This window comes from Myxocyprinus asiaticus, chromosome 15, assembly GCF_019703515.2.
Source record: "Myxocyprinus asiaticus isolate MX2 ecotype Aquarium Trade chromosome 15, UBuf_Myxa_2, whole genome shotgun sequence".
In the NCBI taxonomy this organism is placed as follows: Eukaryota; Metazoa; Chordata; class Actinopteri; order Cypriniformes; family Catostomidae; genus Myxocyprinus; species Myxocyprinus asiaticus.
In genome coordinates, this window is record NC_059358.1 from 29,441,432 (window position 1) to 29,467,665 (window position 26,234).

The 26,234-nt window shown below is 42.1% G+C and overlaps 1 protein-coding gene across 1 annotated transcript; it reads right to left on the reverse strand.

The window, feature by feature from the left end:
• Positions 1–3,755: 3,755 nt before the first annotated feature.
• Positions 3,756–9,808, reverse strand: LOC127452970 (cellular retinoic acid-binding protein 2-like). Its single transcript, XM_051718912.1, has 4 exons — positions 9,502–9,808; positions 5,993–6,171; positions 4,955–5,071; positions 3,756–4,807 (listed from the first exon to the last, which is right to left on the reverse strand). The coding sequence occupies exons 1-4, from the start codon at positions 9,581–9,583 to the stop codon at positions 4,757–4,759; spliced, it is 429 nt and encodes a 142-aa protein (XP_051574872.1). The 5' UTR covers positions 9,584–9,808; the 3' UTR covers positions 3,756–4,756.
• Between the last annotated feature and the right edge of the window lie 16,426 nt (positions 9,809–26,234).

Below are 26,234 nucleotides of genomic sequence, written 5' to 3' on the forward strand. Positions count from 1 at the left end.
ACTACCGCATCTCTCCCTCCTTTCATGTGCCCTTGTTGAAACTGGTCCAACAAGCATCTGGCCCCGGAACCACGGATCCTGAGCCTCCTCCTCCACTGGAGATCGACGGATCACCTGCTTACATGGTCAAAGAAATCATGGACTCTGGTTGTCGAGAGGGCCAGATACAGTACCTGGTGGACTGTGAAGGTTACGGACCAGAGGAGAGATCGTGGGTAGCCGCCAACGACATACTGGATCCATCCTTGATCCATGACTTCCACCAAGGGCACCCGAATTGTTGCCCGAATTAGGGCATTTTATGTTTTAATGTAAAATATAAGTATAAAAAGGTGTATTCATTAAGCATTTATGACATGCAAGATTAAAATGCTCACTGTTTGGCAAGTATTGCATGAAAGTTTCCCTTTTTATTAACATCGTTATAACCACATATCAGTGATTTATAATGCGTTTGTAAATTATTTATTCATAAACCCTTTTATGAACCTATAACAAAGTGAACATTAGTTATTACCATCTGCATTAAAGGAATAGTTCACCCAAAAGTGAAAATTCTGTCATAATTTATCAACCCTCATGTCATTCCAATCCCATGTGAATTTTTGTCTTATAGTTGTAAATAGTCACACATGATACAAAAGTCTTTTTGGGGGTTTTATCTGATGGCCATTTAAAAAAAAAAAAAAAAAACGGCGTTTGATGGGGACATATTGTATTTAAAAAATATTCAATAAAATAACGTGGTCAAACTCCACACATGCAATCCATATGCATCCCAAAGAATTATCAACCAATGAACAAAACTGGGAGCTCTCTTGCACAACATATGTTATTTCATTTCTAAACAGCACACGTGTGTAAAACGAGAGAGTGCCAGGAAGCGGGTGTCGCAAAACTCCTAAAAGGACCCTGTCCAATTCACGACCAGAGTTAAATTACATGACATTTCCCACTTGGCTACATGTGAAACACAAAATGAGATGTTTTACTGTAATAAATATCACAAGCCATCTTCACAATACAATGGCAGTTTATAGTGACTTACTTTGAGAGTAGTCCATATGACTTGTGCATCATAATGTTAACTAAAGTCAACTGGAGGCATACGGTAGTTTTGGTGAAAACTAAATATTAATTTTTAGTGACAATCTTGACATTCATTGCATGATCATTAGTGCAAGAGAAAACCCTGTTCACAAAAGAGGGAAAATTATACCAATTTAAGGGTGAGGAAATGAGGGTGAGGAAATTCTGAGAGAATTTTTGGGTGAGTCATTCCTTAAAGTTCTGTCGAATGTTATATTTGTGTTTGTGATTGCAAATGTTTTGTGTGTGCGAGTGTGTCTTCTGTTGCATGACTGCTCTCATCTACTTAACTGTCAAATTGCATGCTAGCCAAAACAAATGCAAACTGGATAGGTGTTTATAAAAAGCACGAGTCGATATTGTTATTCCAGATATACCTGCCCTGCACATTACTGGGCAAATTAATGTACATCTGTGTGCATATGTGAGTGGGTAGGCTACCTTTTTGTGTGCCTTTGAAGTGAATGATTAAATATGTGAGTGTTTCTGCCACATTAGGGCCCATTATGGACTGTGGGTATGTGTGTGCTTGTGGTTTTATGGTTTGTGCTGGCAGTGTAAGTGTTTGGTGGTATATGTGAAGGTCCTAAAGAATGCGCATGTTTGGCTTCATATGTGTGCAAATGTGCGGGTGGTTTTTAAGAGGAGAGAGACAGCTGCCTTTTACTGCCCCAGGGGGTAATAAAGGAAGAAGGAGAGGTAGTTCTTTGGGGTCTTTTATAGGGGCAGGCAGTAGAGAGGGGCTGGTTTTATTAGGGTCACACAGTAACCAACTACAGCTGCAGGCATCACCCCTAAACCTATCCACATTCCACCTTCACCTCTACTCACCCTTTGTCTTTCTCTCTAGGTGTGTGTAGCTGTATATTTGTGTACATATACTTCATAATGTATTTATAGATGTATATTTGTTTATTGTCTGTCTGTGGATGTATCTGCTTTTACCCTGTCCTATACTGTGTATACGTACCTTGTGTGTTGGTAGTCTATGTGCATATGGGAGTGTGCGTCAGTCCTCATGTCTTTCCCTGAGTTTCCATTCTCACTTATGATCCTGCTACTTGTTAAGCACATCTGCTGTCAATCATCTTCACCTTGTAATCCTAATGGTATTTCCTCTATGAACTGGACAGTTGGCTTCTTTGCCTGGCTCTGTTTGATTTAACAGCTTTATCCCATTGGCTAGTTCTAGCATCTATAAAAATTACCCTCAGTCCTCAGTTTTCTGCACGTCTACTATCGTGTTTACTCTGTCAGCACAGCACCAGAAATGTCAAAGGGATAGTTCATCTAAAAGTTAAAATTGTGTCATCATTTACTCACCCTCATTTTGTTATAAACAAAACTTCCTTTCTTAATTTAACACAAAGGAGATGTATAGCAGAATGTACTGCTGGTTCTTTCCATACATTAACAGTGGATGGTAACTACGACATTCAAGCTCTAAAAAAGTACTATTAAAGAATTAATAAAAGTAGACCTTAAGAATTGTGCGATGTATTCCAAGTCTTCTGAAGTCATACAATAGCTTTGAGATGAAGATTTTCAGCCAATAAGGTACATTTCAGCCTGCTCTGTACGCAAAGCTATTGTATGGCTTAGAATATACAGCATGAGTCACATGGACTAATTTTGTGGTGTTTTTTTGTCCTTTTTGGAGCTCAACAGCCGTGGTCACCATCTATTTTTATTATATGAAAAAGGGCTTCCTGAACATTCTGCCTAGCATCTTCTTAGGTGTCACATGGAATAGAAAAAGTCACATGAAAAACATGAGGGTGAGTAAATGACAGAATTTTCATTCTTGGAAAAAACTATCCCATTAATGTTTTTGCTGGAAGATCAGCTTATTGCGGAAACTTCTTTGATGACTTGTGGGTGTTTTCCACTCATTTCTACATTACAAATACATGTACATTCAACTCATATGAACAGTGATTAGAACAACAGAAGTGAAGAAGGGAGATTCATTATTTCCAAACTAATTTAGAGGAATCAGAGACACATAAAGAGTCATAGTGATGGGAAAGAGGTGAGAGAGAGAGAGAGAAAGATAGAGAGAGAGACTGAGATGGAAAAATTAAGAGGGATAAATAAATGGGTAGAGAGGGACATACAAGTTATTCTAGTTACAGGCAGCTGACAGAAATACTAAAATAAGAAACCCACCAGTGTGTCTATGTGAGAAAAGTGAGTGGGAGAGAGGAGACAGGAGAGTAGGTTTGTTAAAATGGTCAGGGCAATTTCAAATCATACCATATTATTTAAAGGTTAAGAGTAAAATTTTTCAATGTTTAAATACTTTCTGCCAGCTTAATATGCAGAGACAACTATAATTAAGCCTTTCAAAGGCTGATTTCCCCAGAAAAGTGTAAACGGTGCACTCGGTGGCACTATCAAAACATTGCTCTGTTTGATGAGCATTCCGATCATCCTAATACAGCAACACTGGCTCAACCAATAGCAGATGGGAACAAGTGTCAAGAAACCTGTTTGAGAGCAGTCATTATTTTTGAAAAATACATTTGGTGCCGCAAGTGGCACAAAAATTACACACTTCACCTTTACATATAAAATCAACTGACATTCATTCCATTGACATCATGTATTCACCAGTAAATTTTGTGGGATCAGTGCTATTGAATTACAATGATAAAAACACATGGTCTTGGCATTAAACTTTATTATTCATGCACAGTTATGAGTAATGACCTCTGAATTTGTTTATATAAAAGACAAAATGAAAAGGATTCTGAAACCTGAGATTCAGGTTTTCGTAAAATATATACAAAACATTAGAGATGGAAAGGGTGGAGTTTGAGATTTAGGGGACAATAATCACAATTGATAAGATTAAAAAAGACTGACTGACCAAGCTACATAAAAAACATGTTAAGACCGCATATCATACATAGACACTCCCATTGTTACTGATATTTTAAAAGATATTTTTCAGTGGGTAACTATAATTATGACAGACTGGCTTACCAAAGGCAGGCTTCCAGGCATTAGATTTAGCTCTGACCCTGGATTAAAAGCAAAGCTATTTGCAAACCAACCCTTAAAAGTGCTTTTGAACTGAATTATTTGCTTACTGACCAGTCAGCCCCCCACCCCCACACTCTTTACAATAAGGTTCCATTCGTTAACATTAGTTAATGCAGTGGGTATTATGAACTAACAATTGAACAACATAATATTATAGCATTTATCAATCTTTGTTCATGTTAGTTTATAAAAATAAATTTGTTCATTGTTATTTCATGTTACTGTAGTTAATAGTGCATTAATACAACTTTTAATTAAAAAAAAATGTATTAGTATATGTTGAAATTACCATTAACAAAGATTAATAAATGCTGTAAAAGTATTGTTCATTGTTAGTTCACGTTAACTAATGTTGTTAACTAATTTTAACAAATGAAACCTAATTGTAAAGTGTTACCAAAAAAACCCATAAAGTCAAACTTGTTTTGTGGATAACAGGAGTGAAATCAAATGATAATTTGCATGGCTCTCTGATGTATTATTCAAATACATTGTCAACCAAAAAAGCATGAAAGAAGATATTATGGATAAAGGAAACAGATAATATGAAATCACTGTCATTGTGGTTAATGAGGAGAGTGAGTGATCTGTAGGGATTTCTTCCTTTTTCCTCATACATTCACTCTCGGACATAAACTCTTGTGCACACCACATCATCTGCGGTCATGGTCTGCCAAAAAAAAGCAGGAAAAAGACTATTAACAGGAAGAATATGATCTACGAATTATGCTTATGTGATTCAACAAGGCTGACAATTTAAATGGACAACACATAATAGTTGGGATAAATCACTTTCCAAAAAATTGGAATGTCTTACCAGAATCAGTTCACCGTCGTTGGTTATCTCCCTGGTCCATGAGGTTTTTGGACCCTCACCCTTCTGCAAAGTCTGCTCACAACTAATCTTGCTGTCTGTTTCCCAGCGAGGAAAGCTCTGAGAGAGACAGAAACAGATAAATACTGTATATTAAGGTAAACAAATAGAGCATGCATTTTTCGAGTTTTACATTTATTTGGAGCACGAATGAGTCTTTTCTTTGCTCTGTTTTAGCGTGTGTGACTGTGAGACGGAAAGAGTGAGAAACAGATCCGTGCCATGAGAATGGGAGTTACAGAGATGAAGGTTGAAGAAATGGGTGTGTATCCAGTTTGATAGTTCCTCTGAGATGTAGGGTGTGATTGAGTCCACATTAGAGATCAGGATTGATTACACACAAATCTCAGAGGTTTTAGAAAGTTTTGAAAAAGGAAAACATAGGGGTAATTGGTGCATAACACATCCTTGGACTTGTTTTATCAACATCAGTATTTTTGGTTAAAGGGAAGTTCACCCAAAAATGAAAATTCACAATCATTCACTCGTTCTCATGTTGTTCCATACCTGTATGCTTTTCTTTCTTTTGTGGAACACAAAAGGAGATGTTAGGGAGAATGTTAACCTCAGTCACCATTCACTTTCATTGCATCTTTTTTTCCCACTCAATTAAAGTGAATGGTGACTGAGGCTGTCATTCTGCCTAACATCTCCTTTTGTGTTCCACAGAAGAACAAAAGTCATATGGGTTTGGAACAACATGATTGAATGATGACATTTTTGGGTGAACTATCCCTTTAATTTTATAAGAGAAAGTGTATATTTTAGGTCCTGAGACTGGTCACCAAGTTTCCACCATGAATGTTTTTCACTATGAGTTTATAAAAACTGCATGTATTATAATTATAAAAATAATTATAATTTATCATGCCACACCACATAACACGTCAACTTCCTCTAAGTATTTCATATCAGCTACTCACAGGCAGAGAGAAATGTAGTATAAATTAAATGTTTTTTTGTCTTTATGTGTTTCTATACCGTGCAGGGTCGTCCATCCACAGTGGCCTCATTAAACTCCTGTCCCACAGTGAAGGTGACATGGGTGGTCCTAACAGAGGTGGAGGTTTTGATAGACAGTGTTTCTCCATCCTGCGTAATCTCAACAGATGGCTTTGATGCTGCGGCAACCGCAATCTTACGCAGCATCACGTTCACACCTGAAAAAACATACATGAACATACAGTCACAATACTGCTCTCAGAATGATCTCCTGAAGCATAGTCAGTAAGATGGTGACTGAGTACTGTGTTACACCAGCATCCATTGAGGTTTAGGGGAGATCCTGATTTATAGAGTTTAAAGACAGGGAAACTCATTTCTATATATCTGTGTCAAGTGGTTGGACAGATCAGGGGAGAGAGTGATGTTATTAAGGCTGGCTGCGTTCCACACATCTGTGCTCTCCACCGGCACTGTTTGATGACATCACCATTAATACCACAGAGGGAAACCCATCTGACAAACTGGAGCAGCCAGAAAAATAAAAGGTATTATAATAAACACATGCTATCAATATTTTAAATAGGGTTTGAAATTATGCACACAAACTTAGCCTTCAACACATAAATACACTTCAATGCTTGGTTCAGTGATAAATAACTACTCTTAAATATAACATTCCTCCAATATTAGATTGTAAGTTATTCACATTCTTCTTCTTTTGTTTTTGGCGATTTGCATTATTTGTACATATCGCCACCTACTGGAAAGGGAGGAGAATTTATAGTAAAAAAGTATTTAAATATTGATCTGTTTCTAATCCACAACTATCATATCGCTTCTGAAGACATGGATTTAACCACAGGAGTCGTATGGATTACTTTTATGCTGCCTTTATGTGCTTTTTGAGCTTCAAAATTTTGAACCTACAGAGCTGAAATATTCTTCTAAAAATCTTAATTTGTGTTCTGCAGGAGAAACAAAGTCATACACATCAGGGATGGCATGAGGATGAGTAAATGATTAGAGAATTTTCATTTTTGGGTGAACTAACCAACAAACCCTTTAAATACTTCATTTCAAACAGAGTTTTGCAATGAGCTTTGGCTCATTGGAAATATCCTCACAAATATAGTGAATTAAAAACTAACTTGTGAGGACATTTAAAGTTCTCCTGAATATTTTAAATGCTTTTTTCAAATTATGTTTTGATTTAAATCTATTAAAGGAATAATTAAGATTCAGTACAAGTTAAGCTAAGTCAACAGCATTTGTAGCATAATTTCAATTATCATGGAAAATATTTTCAACTTGACCTTGTTTATTTAAGAAATCACAGTTACAGTAAGGCTCTCACAATGAAGGTGAATGGGGCCAATCCATAAACACTTAAACACATGTTATTTCAAAATTATACCAAAAAGACATTAATATTATAAATGTCAACATGATTTGAGAGTGATAAAATCTCAATTTTAGTGTGATAAAATTGCTTACACGCTTTACCAGAATTCTAGCGTCATGGCAACAAAGTTATAATATTGGATATAACTTTACACTGATGAGGTTAGTAAGTGATTTTATCAAACTAAAAGTTCTGATAACACATATAATGTTTATGTTTTTTTCTATAAACGAGAAACAAGTTGAAAATTGTTTTTGTGGTAATCAATATTATGCCACAAATGCTGTTGATTGACCATAACTTGTACTTAACCTGGAACATTACTTTAATGTAAACAGATTTCTGGCAAATTTAGGATTAGTGAAAGAGTAAATAAAAAATTGTTAGCATGAAAACCATTGCATCTATAAGAATTCCTCACTATTACAGCTTCCAAGGTCTGCGTGTGGGTGGGTGTTTGAATGCATTGAGAGGGGGAAGTTATTCAACCAACCACAGGGGATGCTGTAATCTATTAAACCTTCCTGACAGGAAATGGATAGAGCGCAGTGTAGATGTAGGGAAGGGCAGAGGGAACAATGAAAGAAAGCATATGTTGAAGGAGGACAAGAGAATTGACAAGAAAATAAAAAAGGGCATGAACAGCAACCCAGAGATAGGAAGCTAGGTGTAAAGAGGCGTGTGTGTGTGTGTGTGCGTGTGTGTGTGTGTGTGTGTGTGTGTGTGTGTGTGTGTGTGTGCGCGCGCGCGCGCCTCTCTGCATCGAATAGAATTTCACACTGCTCACCTCTCACACATTCCCACCAGTCACCAAGGGTAAATATATACACATGAAAGTAGACAAGACGGAGGCCAAAACGTAGACACACACACAGGCAGAGACACGCAAACAAATGAACAATTACTCAAATTAAATTTTTATTCACAAATTAGGCCATTAACCATTAGCACACACAAAACCACAACACTAAAATTGAGATAAACACAAGAAAGTGACATTTAAATCTATTAGAAACACATCCACACATAAAAACACTCTCTTTGCAAAAGACATTATAGCTCATAAGTATTAATAAGGATTAAATTATGGGGACACTAGAAATGTCCTCATAAACCACATTTATAGCATAATACCCTTGTAATTACCAGTTTGTAACCTAAAAAAAAAAAGTCCTCAAACCACTTAAACCTGCCCACACACACACACAAACACACACACACATTTTTCTATTGTGCTCCCTCTCCGGCTTCTTTAACCTGTTTGCTTCATTTCATCATTCTTTTTACCCACTCTTCTTTCTCAGGGAATTTGCTTCTTTTGTTCGACACAGACTGTTGAAGAGTGGTGTTTGGGTGGCAGCGGTGCCCTCATTAATTGGGACGTCAGTCAAACCGGCAAACCATAGACAAGCTCTGATCGTTCTGGCGTGAATAATGGTAAATATTTAAACATGAATTTCCTATTTAGTTGAAAACGACAGCTGGTGTACTGACATGTCGACACACATTTTCAATTTACTCACGCACATATTGAAAGTGACTTATTTGCTGCGCGATGTCTTGAATTCCCGTCTCTCCAGCACACAAAAATTATGTTGTAAACGACTGGACGATAGTTTAAGCACTAGTCTAAACAAGTTTATATGTATAATATAGGTCAGGAAAAAGAAGCAAAACTTCTTTGATTTTATTTTTCAGGACTGAATGAGTGGGCTCGCGACCTTTTCTCAAGTTCTCTTTAGGTCAGCGGTTCCCAACCCTGTTCCTGGAGGCCCCCCATCACTGCACATTTTGTATATCTCCCTTTTCTGACACACCCAATTCAGGTCTTGGCATCTCCACTAACGAGCTGATGAGTTGAATCAGGTGTGTTTGATTAGGGAGATATAAAAAATGTGTAGTGTTGGGGGGCCTCCAGGAACAGGGTTGGGAACCACTGCTTTAGGTTATTTAAGTAAGTGCGTGTACCAAGCCTCGTCCTATTATACCATCCAATTCTAAACATACACACTCTCTCTCACACACAGAGAGATGACTTTGATGGACTGTGGCGCAAAGCCAGCGCATTTAGATCTGATAATAAGTCACCTTTGCGCACTCTCCATGCGCGCGCGTCTGCAGCAGCGTCATTTATAATACTCACCCAATGCTTTGAGAAGCTCCTCGAAGTTCTCGGAACTTTTCATCTTCCAAGTGCCAGCAAAATCAGGAATTTTGCGATCCATCTTGCGTTCTCTCGCTCGTGATAGTCCTTGAACCACCTGCAACTGTGATTCCCAAAGCACTGTTCCCACTGATAAAGTCAAACTGTGATTTTCCTCCTTTTTCTACCTTTATATTGCTCTCTCTGTCTTCCAACGTTGACAAGATTAGCTTTTTTTCCCGTCTCAGACATTCATCAAAGCACGTCTTCAAAACGTTATATCTTGTGGTGAATAGGTTGAATAGTACATTTGGGCCAGTTATCACACTTGATCCGCAAGCGCACACGCCCCTTCTTGGGCAAACCACGCCCTCTGTATTCCTGTCATATCAATGCACCAATGATTATTAGAGAAGATGGACGAGCCCCGCCCATACCACGCCTCATTTAAAATACGAGCGCGTTCGAAGACGCCCATGAGAATTAGTTTTCCACTAGGATTTTTTTTTTTTTCATGGGATTCCTCGAGGTGTCTACGAATTTGTTTCTTAAAGTACAATTCAAAAGAATACCGGCGTTGTATTTTTTATTTTTTTTTCTTCATTCATTTGTGTATGCTAGTGCACTCGCACTCACACTGTGTGACAGATGAACGAACTGTCAACAGCTAACTGTTGGACAAACAAATGTATAGGCTGGCAGTCCTATATACACGTGGATAAATCAAAACACCTTGCCACGCACATTTTAACAGCTCTGGTTATCCAAAGTACCGCCACACACTTCCAGCACCTGTAACTGGATCTGCCTCCACTTCAGATAAAGTCATCCCTGTTTCACACTGAGGGAGGTACAAGGGTCTTCTTGCGGGTGGTGAAGAGAATGGTGCAGCCACAAAAGGTGAACTAGCAGAGGCCAGGAGGTTGCAGCGGAGTCCCAGAGAGTCTTTAGTCTCCCCCCTGCTGTCGAAGCGGAAGAAAGGAGCGGAGGACTGGGTCATATGGAGGGGGTTGGGGCGAATTTTGGGTCTCTAATGAAGACGTGGGCCATGGAGACTGGATGATGAATGTGAGTGGTACAAAGAAGTCGTTAACCATTTACTTTTGATGGATGGTCTTCCGCGCCACATCGAACAGGAAATTTAAATGCGCGGCTTACCCGGGTGACAGCCAGGACCGCGCGCGCTTCCCAGACACACACACGTTCCAAATATTTGCTGCACACACACACACGCACGCACACACACACACACACGCTTAAGTTTTACAATTATTAGTTCTATATGTTAGACACAAATTGTTGTCGCACTGTAGGAGTTTCCTTTCCGTTAACAGAAATAAATGTTGCCCACTGGGGTCGCGCCCCCGCTTAAGGGTTGTTGACAAAGCACGCGCTTGTATTACAAGCACTTGACAGAGATAGCGCGGAGCGATGCGTCACACATCACACACCTTGCCGCTTGTGTTCACACAATAGCTTCATGTCCACACATGTTTCTCTTCGTACAACAACAGGCGATAGTCATCATTACAATCTCATATTAATGGAGATATATGTCTTGCTTATCGCCGTCTAAATCTCCCGCTTTTCGGGATCAACTGCTGTCTCTGCCTTTGTAGTTGTGTTTAGATATTAACTCTTTGCTGCAGGGCAGTAAATCAGAGATTTATGCTATCTGCGGATTATCTAATATCCCACATTGCGCCAAGCAAAAACACTAATAAACTAAATATGCATCTTGGAATGGCATATTAAACAATACCACCCCATTAGTTGTTAAAGGAATATGTCGCATATAACGGGGCTAGGCACACCTTAAGGCCTTTAGCCCTGTTGTACTTTACTTGCTTACGAAACGCACATTGTACTTAAGTGTTTGTGGAAACAGGTAAAATGGGGAATTGATGTTTCCTGGTACACATTTACAATATCTTGCCTGTCCTGGGTGGCCATGACACTAAACACTCTCTCACTCCTAACTTGTGTTCTCATCCCCCGTTTCCCCCCTCTTCAACTTACTCATTTTCATTCCCACCCACTTATCTTTTGTTCTTTTGTGCTTAGGTCATTTTTTATTACTTTGTGCAGGCCCAGTGAAAAGAGGATGAGTGAGAGAATGAGATCAAAGCCCAATGGGGAATGACAAAGATGGAGAAAAGGACGAGAGACAAAGAAAAGAAAGAGGGGGAGAGAGAGAGAAAGAGAGAGTGAGAGAGAGAGTTGAGGAGAATAAGGAGAGGTGCTTGGCAATGAGGGCATAAATATTCCTGTGCACTTTGAAAGAGGAATTTAGGTTTCATTTTACATTTCTCTCTCTTTCCCTCCCTCTCGTCCACTCTCTCTTTCTGCATCTCACTCCTCTTGCCAAGAATTTAGCAGGGTAAGTGATACTCCACTCTGGGGACTCACATAACCCCAAAACACATGCCACCAGCACATAGGTTTACACGCTTATATGCCTTGAATACCACACACAATCGCACACCCTCTCATCCACAATGCTTCACTCACACAGTGACTGACAAATCCAGATATATGAAAAGGCACCACAAAGGGAATATGTTCTTTTTTCAGCTTGCTCACACAAACACACACACCCATACGTCTGATGAAGGGGTGAGTAATGGTGCAGATGAGCCTAAATTAATTTGGGTGAAGACGTAAATGTAGGTCATGTTTGGCTTTTTTACTGTGACTCATTACCACTTACAGTTTATCCATTAATACCACAGCTGAAACTTAACAAGAACCACATGATTCCTTCAGTCAAGATGTTTCTCTTTTCTCCCTCTAGATACATCATGTTCCCCCTCTCACTTTTCTCCCCATGTGGTGTTCATTCTGTTTCAGTATAGCCCTTGCTCATTATCAAACTGTTCCACTTTCCATCTCCCCCTTTTCCTCCTATTTTGCACTTTACACACATACATAGACATGCATCCACAGTCTCACTATCTAATCATTCAGTCTATCTCCTACTTGTACAGTCAAATCAGACTGGGGTTGGAGTTGCCTGTTATTGGCTTGCATCTTATCTCTAAAATCACTTCCTCATGTCCTCTGTTCTCCATTCTGTTTCCATCTGAATTAAACTCTCAGAGACAAAGCAAACACACACATTTATTTACACTCAAAGAGGGGGCATTTTGATTATCTTGTAAATATTGGTTGTTCAACTTTAAAGGAAAATTCCTGGGTTCAATACAAGTAAGGCTTAATTAACAGCATTTGTGGCAAAATGTTAAGCTTCAAGATGGCACCGAGTATGGCTGCTGCGCTGTGAGTTCCGACCCAGTATTGCAGTTTTTTGTTTGTTTTGTCTACAATTCTTGTGTTTTTTCATCTTGGATGTCATTTGCCTTATTGTCTACAGTAGACAAACACTTTTGGACACTGTTATTCAATAGCACACCGAAAACTGGACTTTAAATACCTCAATACCGACCCACTGTTTTCAAACATGAAAGCGGAGCCCTTTGTCTGGGCAGCCCGGCCGCAGATCTGCCTTACGGAAACTTGGATGTCTGCAGAGATTCCAGACTCAGCCATTGAACCCATGGGGTTCTCAGTGCACCGAGCGGACAGAGTGAAAGACCTCTCAGGTAAAAGCAGAGGTGGTAGTGTATGTTTTATGATCAACAAATCATGGTGTGATCGGAAGAACGTACATTCTATCAAGTCTTTCTTCTCTCCAGATCTGGAATTACTCATGCTTCTGTGCCGGCCGTTCTGGCTACCGAGGGAAATCACAGCGGTCATTATCACAGCTTTGTACATCCCCCCACAAGCCGACACAGACCGGGCACTCAAGGAACTGTATGGGATTATAAGTGAGCAGGAAACTGCGCACCCTGAGGATGCGTTCATTGTGTAAGCTTTAAAGGGACTTTAACAAAGTCAACTTCAAGTCAACAGCACCGAAATATTACCAACACATCAGTTTCAACACACAAGGGAACCGTGTTTTGGACCATTGCTACTCTCCCTTCCGGGATGGCTACAAATCCATCCCCCACCCACCATTTGGCAAATCGGACCACTTTTCCGTTCTCCTTCTGCCTGCTTACTGGCAGAAACTGAAACTGGAAGCACCCGCCCTCAGAATGATCCAGCGCTGGTCAGACCAGTAAGATTATATGCTAAAGGACTGTTTTGATCACGTGGACTGGGAGATGTTCCGGTCCGCCTCTGATGACGACATCGAGGTCTACACTGATACCATAACATGTTTCATCAGGAAGTGCATAGATGATGTAGTGCCGACCAAAACAATACGGATCTACCCTAACCAGAAACCGTGGATTAACAGCGATGTTCGTGCGGCACTTAATCTGCTTTTAATTCCGGGAAAGCGGAGGAGCATAAACAAGCCAGTTATGCCCTCCACAAAACTATCAGAGCAGCTAAATGCCAGTAGAGACAAGATTGAAGGACAGTTCAACACCACCGACTCTAGAAGCATGTGGCAGGGAATTAATATCATCACAGACTTCAAAGGGAATAAAAACTCCGCCCTGAACACTGCTGCCTCTCTCCCAGATGAGCTTAAACTTTTTATGCTCGTTTCGAGGGAAACAACACCGCCCTTGCAGAGAGAGCTCCCGGGGCCGAAGCAACAGAGGTTAGTTCACTCTCCATCTCTGTAGCGGATGTAACCCGATCCTTCTGACGGGTGAATATCTGTAAAGCTGCGGGTCCAGACAGCATTCTGGGCCGCGTTATCAGAGCGTGCGTGAACCAGCTGGCTGGTGTATTTACAGACATTTTCAACCTTTCCCTCTCCTTGTCTGTGGTCCCCACATGCTTTAAAACGTCCACCCTTGTGCCTGTACCAAAGCAATCCAAAATCACTTGCTTAAATGACTGGCGTCCGGTTTCTCTGACCCCCATCATCAGCAAATGCTTTGAGGGGCTAATCAGAGATTACATCTGCTCTGTGCTGCCTGCCTCACTGGACTCACTGCAATTTGCTTATCGCAACAACCGCTTCACTGATGATGCCATTGCATCTACACTACACACTGCTCTCTCCCACCTGGAAAAAAGGCACACATATGTGAGAATGCTGTTTGTGGACTACAGCTCAGCATTCAACACCATAGTGCCCTCCAAGCTTGATGTGAAACTCCGGGCTCTGGGCTTAAACAGCTCACTGTGCAGCTGAATCCTGGACTTTTTGTAAAGCAGACACCAGGTGGTTAGAATGGGCAGCATCATCTCCTCATCACTCACCCTCCACATTAGAGCTCCGCAGGGCTGTGTTTTCAGCCCACTCCTGTATTCCCTGTACACACATGACTGTGTGGCAACACATAGCTCCAATGCCATCATTAAGTTTGCTGATGATACGACGGTGGTAGGTCTGATCACTGACAATGATGAAACAGTCTACAGAGAGGAGGTGCACACTCTGACACAATGGTGTCAGGAGCACAACCTCTCCCTCAACATCAATAAGACCAAGGAGCTTGTGGTGGACTTCAGGAGAAAAGACAGAGAACACAGCCCCATCACCATCAATGGAGCACCAGTAGAGAGAGTCAGCAGCTTCAAGTTCCTCGGTGTCCACATCACTGAGGAACTCACATGGTCCATCCACACTGAGGCCGTTGTGAAGAAGGCTCACCAGTGCCTCTTCTTTCTGAGATGGCTGAGGAAGTTTGGAATGAATCACCACATCCTCACACGGTTCTACACCAGCACTGTAGAGAGCATCCTGACTGGCTGCATCACTGCCTGGTATGGCAACAGCACCGCCCTCAACCGCAAAGCCCTGCAAAGGGTGGTGCGAACTGCCAGACACATCATGGGAGGTGAGCTTCCCTCCATCCAGGACATCTATACGAGGATCATCAGAGACTCCAGCCACCCAAGCCATGGGCTGCTCTCACTGCTACCATCAGGCAGGCGGTATCGCAGCATCAGAACCTGCACCAGCCGACTTCATGACAGCTTCTTGCCCCAAGCAATCAGACTTATTTTTGGAACTGCACCCAAGACTTTCACCCACTGTTGCACTTGTGTATATGGTTGAGTGACAGTAAAGGGATTTGATTTGATTTTGATGTTGATTACCACAAAAAAATAATATTGACTCATCCTTTGTTTGATAATAATGAAAAAGCTCAGTATGGCAGTTCCTTTGATAGTGAAAGGGGCCAGTCCATAAATGCTAAAATACTCATTGTGTCAAAAGTAAAGCCACAAGATTTAAACATTAATGTGTTAATGTGGTTTTAGAGTAATAAAGTCGCTTACTAAGCTAATCTGTGTAAAGTTATATCCAATACCAGGATTACAGGGTTTCGTTGCATGGCAGCGCAGTTGTAATATTGGATATAACTTTAAACAGACAAGGTTAGTAAGCAACTTTATCACACTGAAATCTTGTTAACACATATAATTTTTACTCTTGTGGCTATATTTTTGAAACAGTGTATATTTTAATGTGTATGGACTGGCCCCATTCACTTCCGTTGGAAGTGCCTTACTGTAACCGCATTTATATTTTTTGTATTTTTATAAATGAGGAACTAGGTGAATTGTTTGTATGCTAGGTGAAGTATGTTGCTTCAGTATAGCTTAAAAACAAAATGTCCATGTGTCTTCAAGTAATGTTTACCACAGACCTTATTTTATTTAATCCAAAACTTCAATTGTAAAAACCCATAGGAAAATCCAGAGGGAAATCTCATTGAAAAAATGGTTTATCCCATTTATGTTTTATATGCCGGTGGATAACAGGTCCTCTATGGGGTGTCCGGTTAGAGACTTCAATGAAGAGCTGATGGGGTTCGGGAATAACCAATTTTTTGTCACCACACTCAATACAATGATGCAGTTGAGCTTAGTTTGCTTGTATATGCATATTTGAGTGGTTTTCTCTAAGATAGAAAATATAATGCAAAGCATAAGTGTAACATAATCACAATAAATATAATAACAGCAATTACTAAACTCAAATAGATTAAGAATACAAATGATTAATAAATAATAAAAGAGAAAATGTGCCATTATATATATGATGTTTACAGCTCAAAAATATGTATAAATATACCACTTTCCTGGATAAATGGCACATAATATATATCTCTTAAGTATATTAACAATATTTGTGAGGAAAACACTATGCAAATATACATGAAACAGGTTTACAAGCTTGTACAGGTTCATCACTAGCATACAGCTCGCATGTGCTTTCATTTGTCCCCATAAACAGTCCAAAACGTTAATAAACAGGGAATAAGAACAGCGTATATCTGTGTGGTGGTGGGGGCTTGGTTGAGCAACGGCTCGCTCTGAAAACCCGTCTCCACTCTCACTATAATGACAAACAGCAGTTTGAGACAATCATTGCCAGGTGATGATCCTTACCATTCTCATCTCCTGATCTTGCTCTCCATTCACAAGATGGTTCTCAACCATGCCCCCACCACCACAGTATGATATAAAACAAACTGAATACATTCTACTTACTTAACAGTCATGCACACAACTTTTAGCAAAGATTAATTATATCAGTAAAGTTTGCATCTGTCTGCATCCCATTCGACTGGACTCAAATGAACTTAGGGGCGGAACTGATCACAGCGCGTCACTTTCTGAATGGTGATTGAGTGATCTGGAGGATGCTGTGTGCGGACCAGCCTAGAAGTGGCACAATAAGACTAAGAAAAACATATTAGTAAAACAATAACAATGGCTTTTTTTTACATCCGCCCCAGATTTCCATTAGGAATTATGTACAATAACAAAAAAGCCTGTGCTGAGTGACTCCAGCCAGGTCTCCTAAGCAACCAAATTGGCCCGGTTGCTAGGGAGGGTAGAGTCACATGGGGTAACCTCCTTGTGGTCGTGATTAGTGGTTCTCGCTCTCAATGGGGCGAATGGTAAATTGCGCGTGGATCACGGAGAATAGCATGAGCCTCCACATGCAGAGTCTCTGCGGTGTCATGCACAGCGAGCCACGTGATAAAATGCACGGATTGACTGTCTCAGAAGCGGAGGCAACTGAGACTTGTCCTCCACCATGCGGATTGAGTTGAGTCACCGCGCCACCACGAGGACCTACTAAGTAGTGGGAATTGGGCATTCCAAATTGGGAGAAAAGAGGATTAAAAATAAATAAATAAATGTAAAAAAATAACAAAAAAGCCTACAAGTTAAATGCCATTAACAGTAGTTCTACCTTAATCAGGTATGGCAAGCAATTGTATAAGGTGTGCGACTGGGCGTGTGTACAGTTTCTCTCCCACCTTAATTTAGGTTGTTCTAACTCTGCTGTCTACTCCAGGGAATACCTTGGACACCTGACCCACCAGCCAGAGTGATCTGGGTAGCTGGGGGTCAACAATCAGAACGATAGTACCAACTTGGATATCTGATTTCTTATCTTGCCACTTCTGTTGAGTCTGATGGTGGGAGGTAATACTTCAGGAAATACTTCCAGAAGTGATCGGCCAATACTTGACTATCATCAATGTCGGCTGATCAGTTCAGACTCCAAGTACATTATGAGAGGAAGTGATGAATCTGGCCGCCCCAGGAGGAGGGAGTTTGGTATGACGGGGTCCAGATCGGAAACATCAGATGATGTGTAAACCAGAGGCTTGGAATTTAAGGTCCCTTCAATCTCCACCAGCACAGTTTGCAGTACCTCAAAGGTGACAGACTGGGCACCAAGGGCTGTGATCAAGGGTTGTTTCAGTGTATCTCTCATTCCCAAGCGCCACCAAAGTGCATAGAATTGGGGGGATTAAAGCTAAATTGAATTTGCAAGCTGTCTTTGCAGTTCAAGGGCTCCCATTCTGTCCAGGTCTGCCGAAGATCTGTGGGCAAGTGTGGGCCATCCCAGCCTCTTTTTTATCCCACAGGCACTGCACTATCAACTTAGCTCTGATAATGTAAGGGATGAGATAGCTCAAGGGGTCATACTGGCTTGCCAGAACTTTGTAAATGCTGCGCAATGTAGTTTCAGTATTTCTTATGGGCTGGTACTTATAAGAAATTGTGTCTGTTTGATGATTCCATAGGAGCCCCAGTGTGGATTTTTGGTTATCTATTTGTCCTTGTGAAATCCAAAGTTCAGTATTGTCTGATCTGGCCTCAGGAGGTAAATGGCTTATTGTTGAGAGTTGGTTGCTGGACCACTGCCTCAACTTGAAACCACCTTCTGTTAATAAGCTCCTCAGTTTGTCAACAAGACTTTTGGCTTCCTCCACTGAGGTGAAGCTTTGCAGACATTTATCTATGTAGAAGGACCTCAGAACAGAATAGTGGACATTTTCCCCAGGTTGGCTGTGGTCCAATACATGTTTCTGCAGTGCAAAGACTGCACAGCAAAGGCTGCATGTGGTGCTGAAGGAAAGAACTTGCCATTCATATACGTTGTTTTGTTCCTGTACTTTAAGATCTCTCCAGAGAAATTGCAGAAGTGGTCTGTCTTCTGGGAGCAATCTGATCTAATGAAACATCCCCTGGACATCGCTGCTGAAGGCGATGGAATACTCTCTGAATCTGAGTAGCACTGCTAGAAGAGATGGCCCCAGCACAGGTCCAGGGAGCAAGTATTCATTAAGGTTTTGGCCCTGATGTTGGAATGAACAATTGAATATACCCTGTTTTTCCCATTGTGCCGGACCACGTGATGTAGGATGTACCAGGAGTAGGCCAAGTGTGTTTCAGCTCCTGGCTCCAGCTTAACTGCATATCCTGCCCGTTCCAGTTTCAGGATCTTGGCGGTATAGGCAGCTGCCTGCTCTGGATCTTTAGCAAGTTTTCTCTCAATTGCTCGCAGCTGTGGGAGAATGGCCTCCTGGGGGGACTTCAGGTGCTGTATGTTCTTGACATGTAAGAGAGAGGTTGTGTAGCGCTTAACATGGTCCACCTCTACTCTCACTATCTTGTTCTCCAGGAGTTCCACTGCTTCCTGGTCTTGTCTGGGTCTGGTGCTAATCTTTTCAATTTGCCAGGGAAGCACATCCATTTGCCAGAGTCTCTCTACTTGTCTGAAAAGATCTGTTTCTGGAGATGAGATCGAAGTAAAGAGACATTGCTGCCCAGTTACCTCATGCTGTAGGTGTTGTACTGGTCCCTGTAACGTCCAGCCAAGATGAGTCTTGATGGCCACTGGTCCCCATGAAGGGCCTAGGCAGATTGGTCCCACGGCAGTAATGAGGTGAGGGAAATCAGATCCAATGAGCAGGACAGGGCAGACCACCTCTGAGGTGTCTATATTTCTCCCTCAAGGTCTCGACAGGGTGTGTATGTTCAGCTAAACTTAGCTGTGTGGCAGTGAATGCACCTTTTATGTGATACAGTTTACTGGGCTGAGACATAGGGGAGATATGGAAAGACACTGCAGCACCGTTGAGGACTTATAATTCCTGTCTTACTGTGCGAAGAGGAAGGTCCTCTGGCTGACCTTTGAGGCCTAACTGTTGAGTGGTACTATGGAGAAGGATAGTCCTTTCTAAACCATCATCTAGGATGGCATAAGCTTTCATTCTGTGTGCCCCGTTCCTGAGGATGACCTTAACAATCTTTAGCAGGAACTTACGACTGACAAGTGGTTTACGAATAATGAGTATCTCATTCATTGTGTTGAAAAGGCAGGCATTCGTGGCAGTGCCTTCCTCTGTGGTAGTCTTTCAAGTGTCTGTACTCCTTACACTGATGTCATGAAGAGCTAACAGGTGCCTTCCATTACACTGTTTGCAGTGCATTTTCAAGTTACACTATGAAACCTGATAATTTCTCCCACAGTGCCAGCATCTGTTGCAGTTCTTGATCAAGTTTTGCTTGTGGTCAACAGAAAGTTGCTTAAAGTTGTTACAATTGTTCAATGAGTGTTTACTGTGGTCACAGTATGGGCAATAGGGGGTTGGAACAGGCTGGAGACAGATGATGTCTTTGCCACAGGAGGTGCTCACTCTGTACCAAGTAGAATGGTGGCACTTTTAGCTGATGGCTTAGAGTCTCTAATCACCTTGCGTGATCATACGGGGTGTACTTGAATCAAAATCAAATCACTGTTATTGTCACACAACCATATACACAAGTGCAATTGTGTGTGAAATTCTTGGGTGCAGTTCCGAGCAACATAGTAGTCGTGACAGTGATGAGACAATTTACAATAAACATCAGATTTACAACACAGTTTAAAATCTAATATACACATAATTACACACAACACAATAAACAAATAATAACATACAATATACCGTATACAATACACACAATATAGAATACACATTATACAATAAAAAAGTATGTATAGTATATATAGAATGTACAGTAGGTTGTATTGTACTGTATTGACATTCAGGCTGTCAGTTGATAGTAAGTTGTTAAGAGAGAATATAATATAATAATAATATAATTTATGACAGTCCGGTGTGAGATATAAGAGTAATAAAGTGCAATGCAGTGCTGATGTATTTGATTGTGAGAGATCAAGAGTTCAAAAGTCTGATTGCTTGGGGGAAGAAGCTGTCATGAAGTCGCTGGTGCGGGTCCTGATTCTGCGATACCGCCTGCCTGATGGTAGCAGTGAGAACAGCCCATGGCTCGGGTGGCTGGAGTCTCTGATGATCCTCCAAGCTTTTTTCACACACCGCCTGGTATATATGTCCTGGAGGGAGGGAAACTCACCTCCAGTGATGTGTCTGGCAGTTCGCACCACACTTTGCAGTGCTTTGCGGTTGTGGGCGGTGCTATTGCCGTACCAGGCAGAGATGCAGCCAGTCAGGATGCTCTCTACAGTGCAGGTGTAGAACCGTGTGAGGATGTGGCGGTTCATTCCAAACTTCCTCAGCCATCTCAGGAAGAAGAGGCGCTGGTGAGCCTTCTTCACAACGGCTTCAGTGTGGATGGACTATGTTAGTTCCTCAGTGATGTGGACACTCAGGAACTTGAAGCTGCTGACTCTCTCCACTGGTGCTTCATTGATGGTGATGGGACTGTGTTCTCTATCTCTTCTCCTGAAGTCCACCACAAGCTCCTTTGTCTTACTGACGTTGAGGGAGAGGTTGTGCTCCTGACACCAGTGTGTCAGAGTGTGCACCTCCTCCCTGTAGGCTGTTTCATCATTGTCAGTGATCAGACCTACCACCGTCGTATCATCAGCAAACTTAATGTTGGCATTGGAGCTGTGTGTTGCCACACAGTCATGTGTGTACAGGGAATACAGGAGTGGGCTGAGAACACAGCCCTGCGGGGCTCCAGTGTTGAGGGTCAATGATGAGGAGATGTTGCTGCCTATTCTAACCACCTGGCGTCTGCTTGACAGGAAGTCCAGGATCCAGCTGCACAGCGAGCTGTTGAAGCCCAGAGCCTGGAGTTTCTCATCAAGCTTGGAGGGCACTATGGTGTTGAATGCTGAGCTGTAGTCTACAAACAGCATTCTCACATAAGTGTTCTTTTTTTCCAGGTGGGAGAGAGCAGTGTGTAGTGTAGATGCAATGGCATCATCAGTGGAGCGGTTGTTGCGGTAAGCAAACTGCAATGGGTCAAGTGAGGGAGGCAGCACAGAGCAGATGTAATCTCCGATTAGTCTCTCAAAGTATTTGCTGATGATGGGGGTCAGAGCAACAGGACGCCAGTCATTTAAGCAAGTTATTTTGGATTGCTTTGGAACATGCACATTGGTGGACATTTTAAAGCATGTGGGGACTACAGACAAAGAGAGGGAAAGGTTGAAAATGTCTGTAAAAACACCAGCCAGTTGGTTCACGCACGCTCTGATGACGTGGCCCGGAATGCCATCTGGACTCGCGGCTTTGCGGATATTCACCCGTCGGAAGGATCAGGTTACATCCGCTACAGAGACGGAGAGTGAACTAACCTCTGTAGCTTCGGCCGTGAGAGCTCTCTCCATGAGGGTGGTGTTATTTCCCTCAAAACGAGCATAAAAAGTATTTAGCTCATCCGGGAGAGAGGCAGCGGTGTTCGCAGCGGAGTTTTTATTCCCTTTAAAGTCCGTGATGATGTTAATTCCCTGCCACATGCTTCTAGAGTTGGTGGTGTTAAACTGTCCTTCAATCTTGTTCCTGTACTGACGTTTTGCTGATCTGACGTTGGGCATAACTGGCTTGTTTATGCTCCTCCGTGTTCCCGGAATTAAAAGTGGAGGTCCGTGCATCAAGTGCCGTGCGAACATCGCTATTAATCCAAGGTTTCTGGTTTGGATAGATCCGTATTGTTCTGGTTGGAACGACGTCCTCTATGCACTTTCTGATGAAACACGTTACGCTATCAACGTAAAGCTCGATGTCGTCATCAGAGGCGGACCGGAACATCTCCCAGTCCACGTGATCAAAACAGTCTTGTAGTATAGAGTCTGATTGGTCCGACCAACACTGGATCGTTCTGAGGGTGGGTGCTTCCTGTTTCAGTTTCTACCTGTAAGCGGGCAGAAGCAGTATGGAAGAGTGGCCCGATTTGCCAAATGGTGGGTGGGGGAGGGATTTGTAGCCGTCCCAGAAGGGAGAGTAGCAATGGTCCAAAGCCCGGTCTCCTTGTGTGTTAAAACTAATATGTTGGTGGTATTTTGGTGCGACTGATTTGAAACTGGCTTTATTAAAGTCCCCTGTCACAATGAACATGACCTCAGGGTGCGCGGTTTCCTGCTTGCTTATAATCCCGTACAGTTCCTTGAGTGCCCGGTCTGTGTCGGCTTGTGGCGGGATGTACACAGCAGTGATAATGACCGCTGTGAATTCCCTCGGTAGCCAGAATGGTCGACACAGAAGCATGAGAAATTCCAGATCAGGAGAGCAGAAAGACTTGATAGAATGTACGTTCCTCTGATCACACCAGGATTTGTTGATCATAAAACATACACCACCACCTCTGCTTTTACCTGAGAGGTCTTTCACGCTGTCCGCTCGGTGCACAGAGAACCCCGCGGGTTCATTGGCTGAATCTGGATTCTCAGCAGACATCCAAGTTTCTGTTGGAAAGAGATCCGCACTTTCAGCTCGCAGAGCTTGTTATCCAAAGACTGAACATTTGCCAGTAGAATACTGGGTAGCGGGGGTCGATTTGCACGACGTCTTACTCTGATGAGAACGCCGGCTCTGTTTCCCCTTTTCCTCCTGCGTTTCCGCGGCCGGGCAGCCCAGACAAAGGGCTCCGCTGGCGTGTTTGTAAACAGCGGGTCGGCATTGAGGAATTTGAAGTCCAGTTTGCAGTGTGTAATTGCTGAACCAATGTCCAAAAGTGTTTGTCTGTCATAGACAATAAGGCAGACAACATTCAGTACAAAAAACATAAGAATTGTAAACAAAACAAACAAAACACTACAATGTTGTGTCGGAGCTGGCAACGCAGCAGCCATACTCGGCGCCATCTTGAGTCCAGGAATGGTTAACTGCTACAAACCTTGAGGTGTCCTCTTGTACTTGGATTTTGTATTCCAACCATTCTGAGAGATCAAGAAAAGTGGGGATAGGCACCTTGTGGGGAGGTGCAAAGCACTGGAAACTAGACCCGAGGTCATGCGGCAACTTCCCCAAGAGCCTGGAGACATGGGAGCCACATTGTAACTCAAAGGAGCCCTTCCTACCCAGTTGCCCCAGCATACCGACAAGCGAACAAACTTTGAGGGTGAAGGATCGGAAGACCTTAATGTCGCCACTGGCTATGTCTGGACCATCCATGAGCTCTGCTATACGTTGCAGTGCGAGCTGATGAGGCTGACAATATTGCTGATCCAGTGCTGCCATGGTATTTGTGAAGGGCTGTTGAGAATGACTGTATGAATCTACAACCAGAAATGCCTCCTCTAGTTTGAGATGGTCTGTGAGTATTTGAAATTTAATTCTCTCAGTGGCAGTAGCTGGGAGAATGTTCTCTAGGGCTAGCTTCAGCCGTGAGAATCCTCTAGGGTTTGGATTCACAAAATCTAGAATAGTGAGGACAGGACCTTGGGAAAATCTGCTCTAGCTCAGGGGGAGAACTCGGGCTTGGTGCCCTGCATGGCCTGTGAGGGTGCTGAACAGAGTTGAATAGTGGAGGTATTATGGACTCTGGCTCATATGAAGCATAATAACTGTCTCTATGAGGCATATCAGGTCTAGGGTAATAAACATCTTCCTCACAGAATCAGACTGATTTGTGTAGAGTGCTTATCAACCTGCCATGTTTGGGGAGAACTGCGTGGAGCAGGTATGGGTTGTGTAGGGATGGCAGGAGGAAGGGACTGTATCTTAAGCCGTTGCTGCTCCAGCTAGATCTGTAGCTGTTGCATCTGTCATTTGAGCTGAGAGAGCTCCGATCATACTGATCCGTGGTCTGCTGGAGGGTTTGTCGTAAATTATCATGGGCATGGCAGAGAATCTTATTCTCATGTTTAAAGATGTCAGACTCAGAGTCCTATGGTTCTGCATCAGACCACTGTAGAGGACTATCGGGACATTCACGAGGTAGCAATGATTGAGTGATGCCAGCTGCACCCTCCTCTTGGTCTGTGCCTGGATCCGGTGCATGAGGTGATTGAGAGTGTGGTGACGTGGGTTGTGAGACCAGCCTTGGGAGAATGAAGTCACTGAGGTCATACACTTCATACCGTGTGGGGAGGGCCTGATTCTTCCTTACACGCACGATTGGCTCATCCTCTGCATGCTGTGACATATCCATAGTAAGCCTGAGTAAAATGGTTCTATCCCATTTATGTTTTATATGCTGGTGGATAACAGACCCACTATGGGGTGTCCGGTTAGCAGTGGCGGGCCGTGCATTTAAAGTCTAGGCCTTCAGTGTGATTCATGCCATTAAGAAAACACAGTTTCACAATGAATAAGACACCCTATACCTTTGGGCATCATACATTATGTCGCAGTTAACGAATAATACCAATTGACATTTTAAAAACATGTCCATGCACGAAAGCCAAAAATTGAAACAACACTTAATGCTCAAGCAAGCCTAATTTTAACTGCAGCATGACTGTTTTGTGAAATGAAAGTCTCACGAACAGACATTCAAAAATTATACAGTAATTTTTCATGTGAATCTACCAAGGAGGTCTATAATACCTGGAAAAATCTATCTAATAATATTTGTGATTTAAATGTTGCTTGCATTACATTTCATTTCGTCAGGGTACACGGTTATGCTGCGTTCCATTCAAGTTGGATGTGGGATATTCCTACTTGATATCTCTGACCATAAATGCATTCCATTCCCCGATATTCGGAAGATGTTGTTTAAGGAAACAAAACTGCAACACTCCCATTAGCTTAGCAGGGGTTTGACTCTCATTAGAGATGTCTCCTAGCAACCCAACTGATAAACAATGTTGCAGCGCTAGCATTTGTGCTTCAGGTGTACGGTTATCAAAAGAGATTATAATGTTTTATACACCTGTTTCTGCAGGCGTTTGTTAAACAAGCTTTAATATCATGTAATGTGGAAACGAATTCATTTATCGATATTACTTAATAAAATGAATGTTTATCACTTACTTTGTATATCTCCCTGAGTGTCAACATGTTTGTGTGACATCATGCCCCTACATCTCGGCGAAATCGGGGTTGAGAATTTCTGCACGAGCCTACAAGTTGTAATTCTGACTTCAAGATGCATTCCATTGCACTTTTCCTTGTAGGAAGTTGTAAAATCTGACTTTCCGAGTTGAATGGAACGCAGCACTACTTTTCAAAACTTGATCCGACACTGAATGCTCAAGCAGCCTAATTTACACTTAAAAAACTTCTGATGTTGCTATAAAA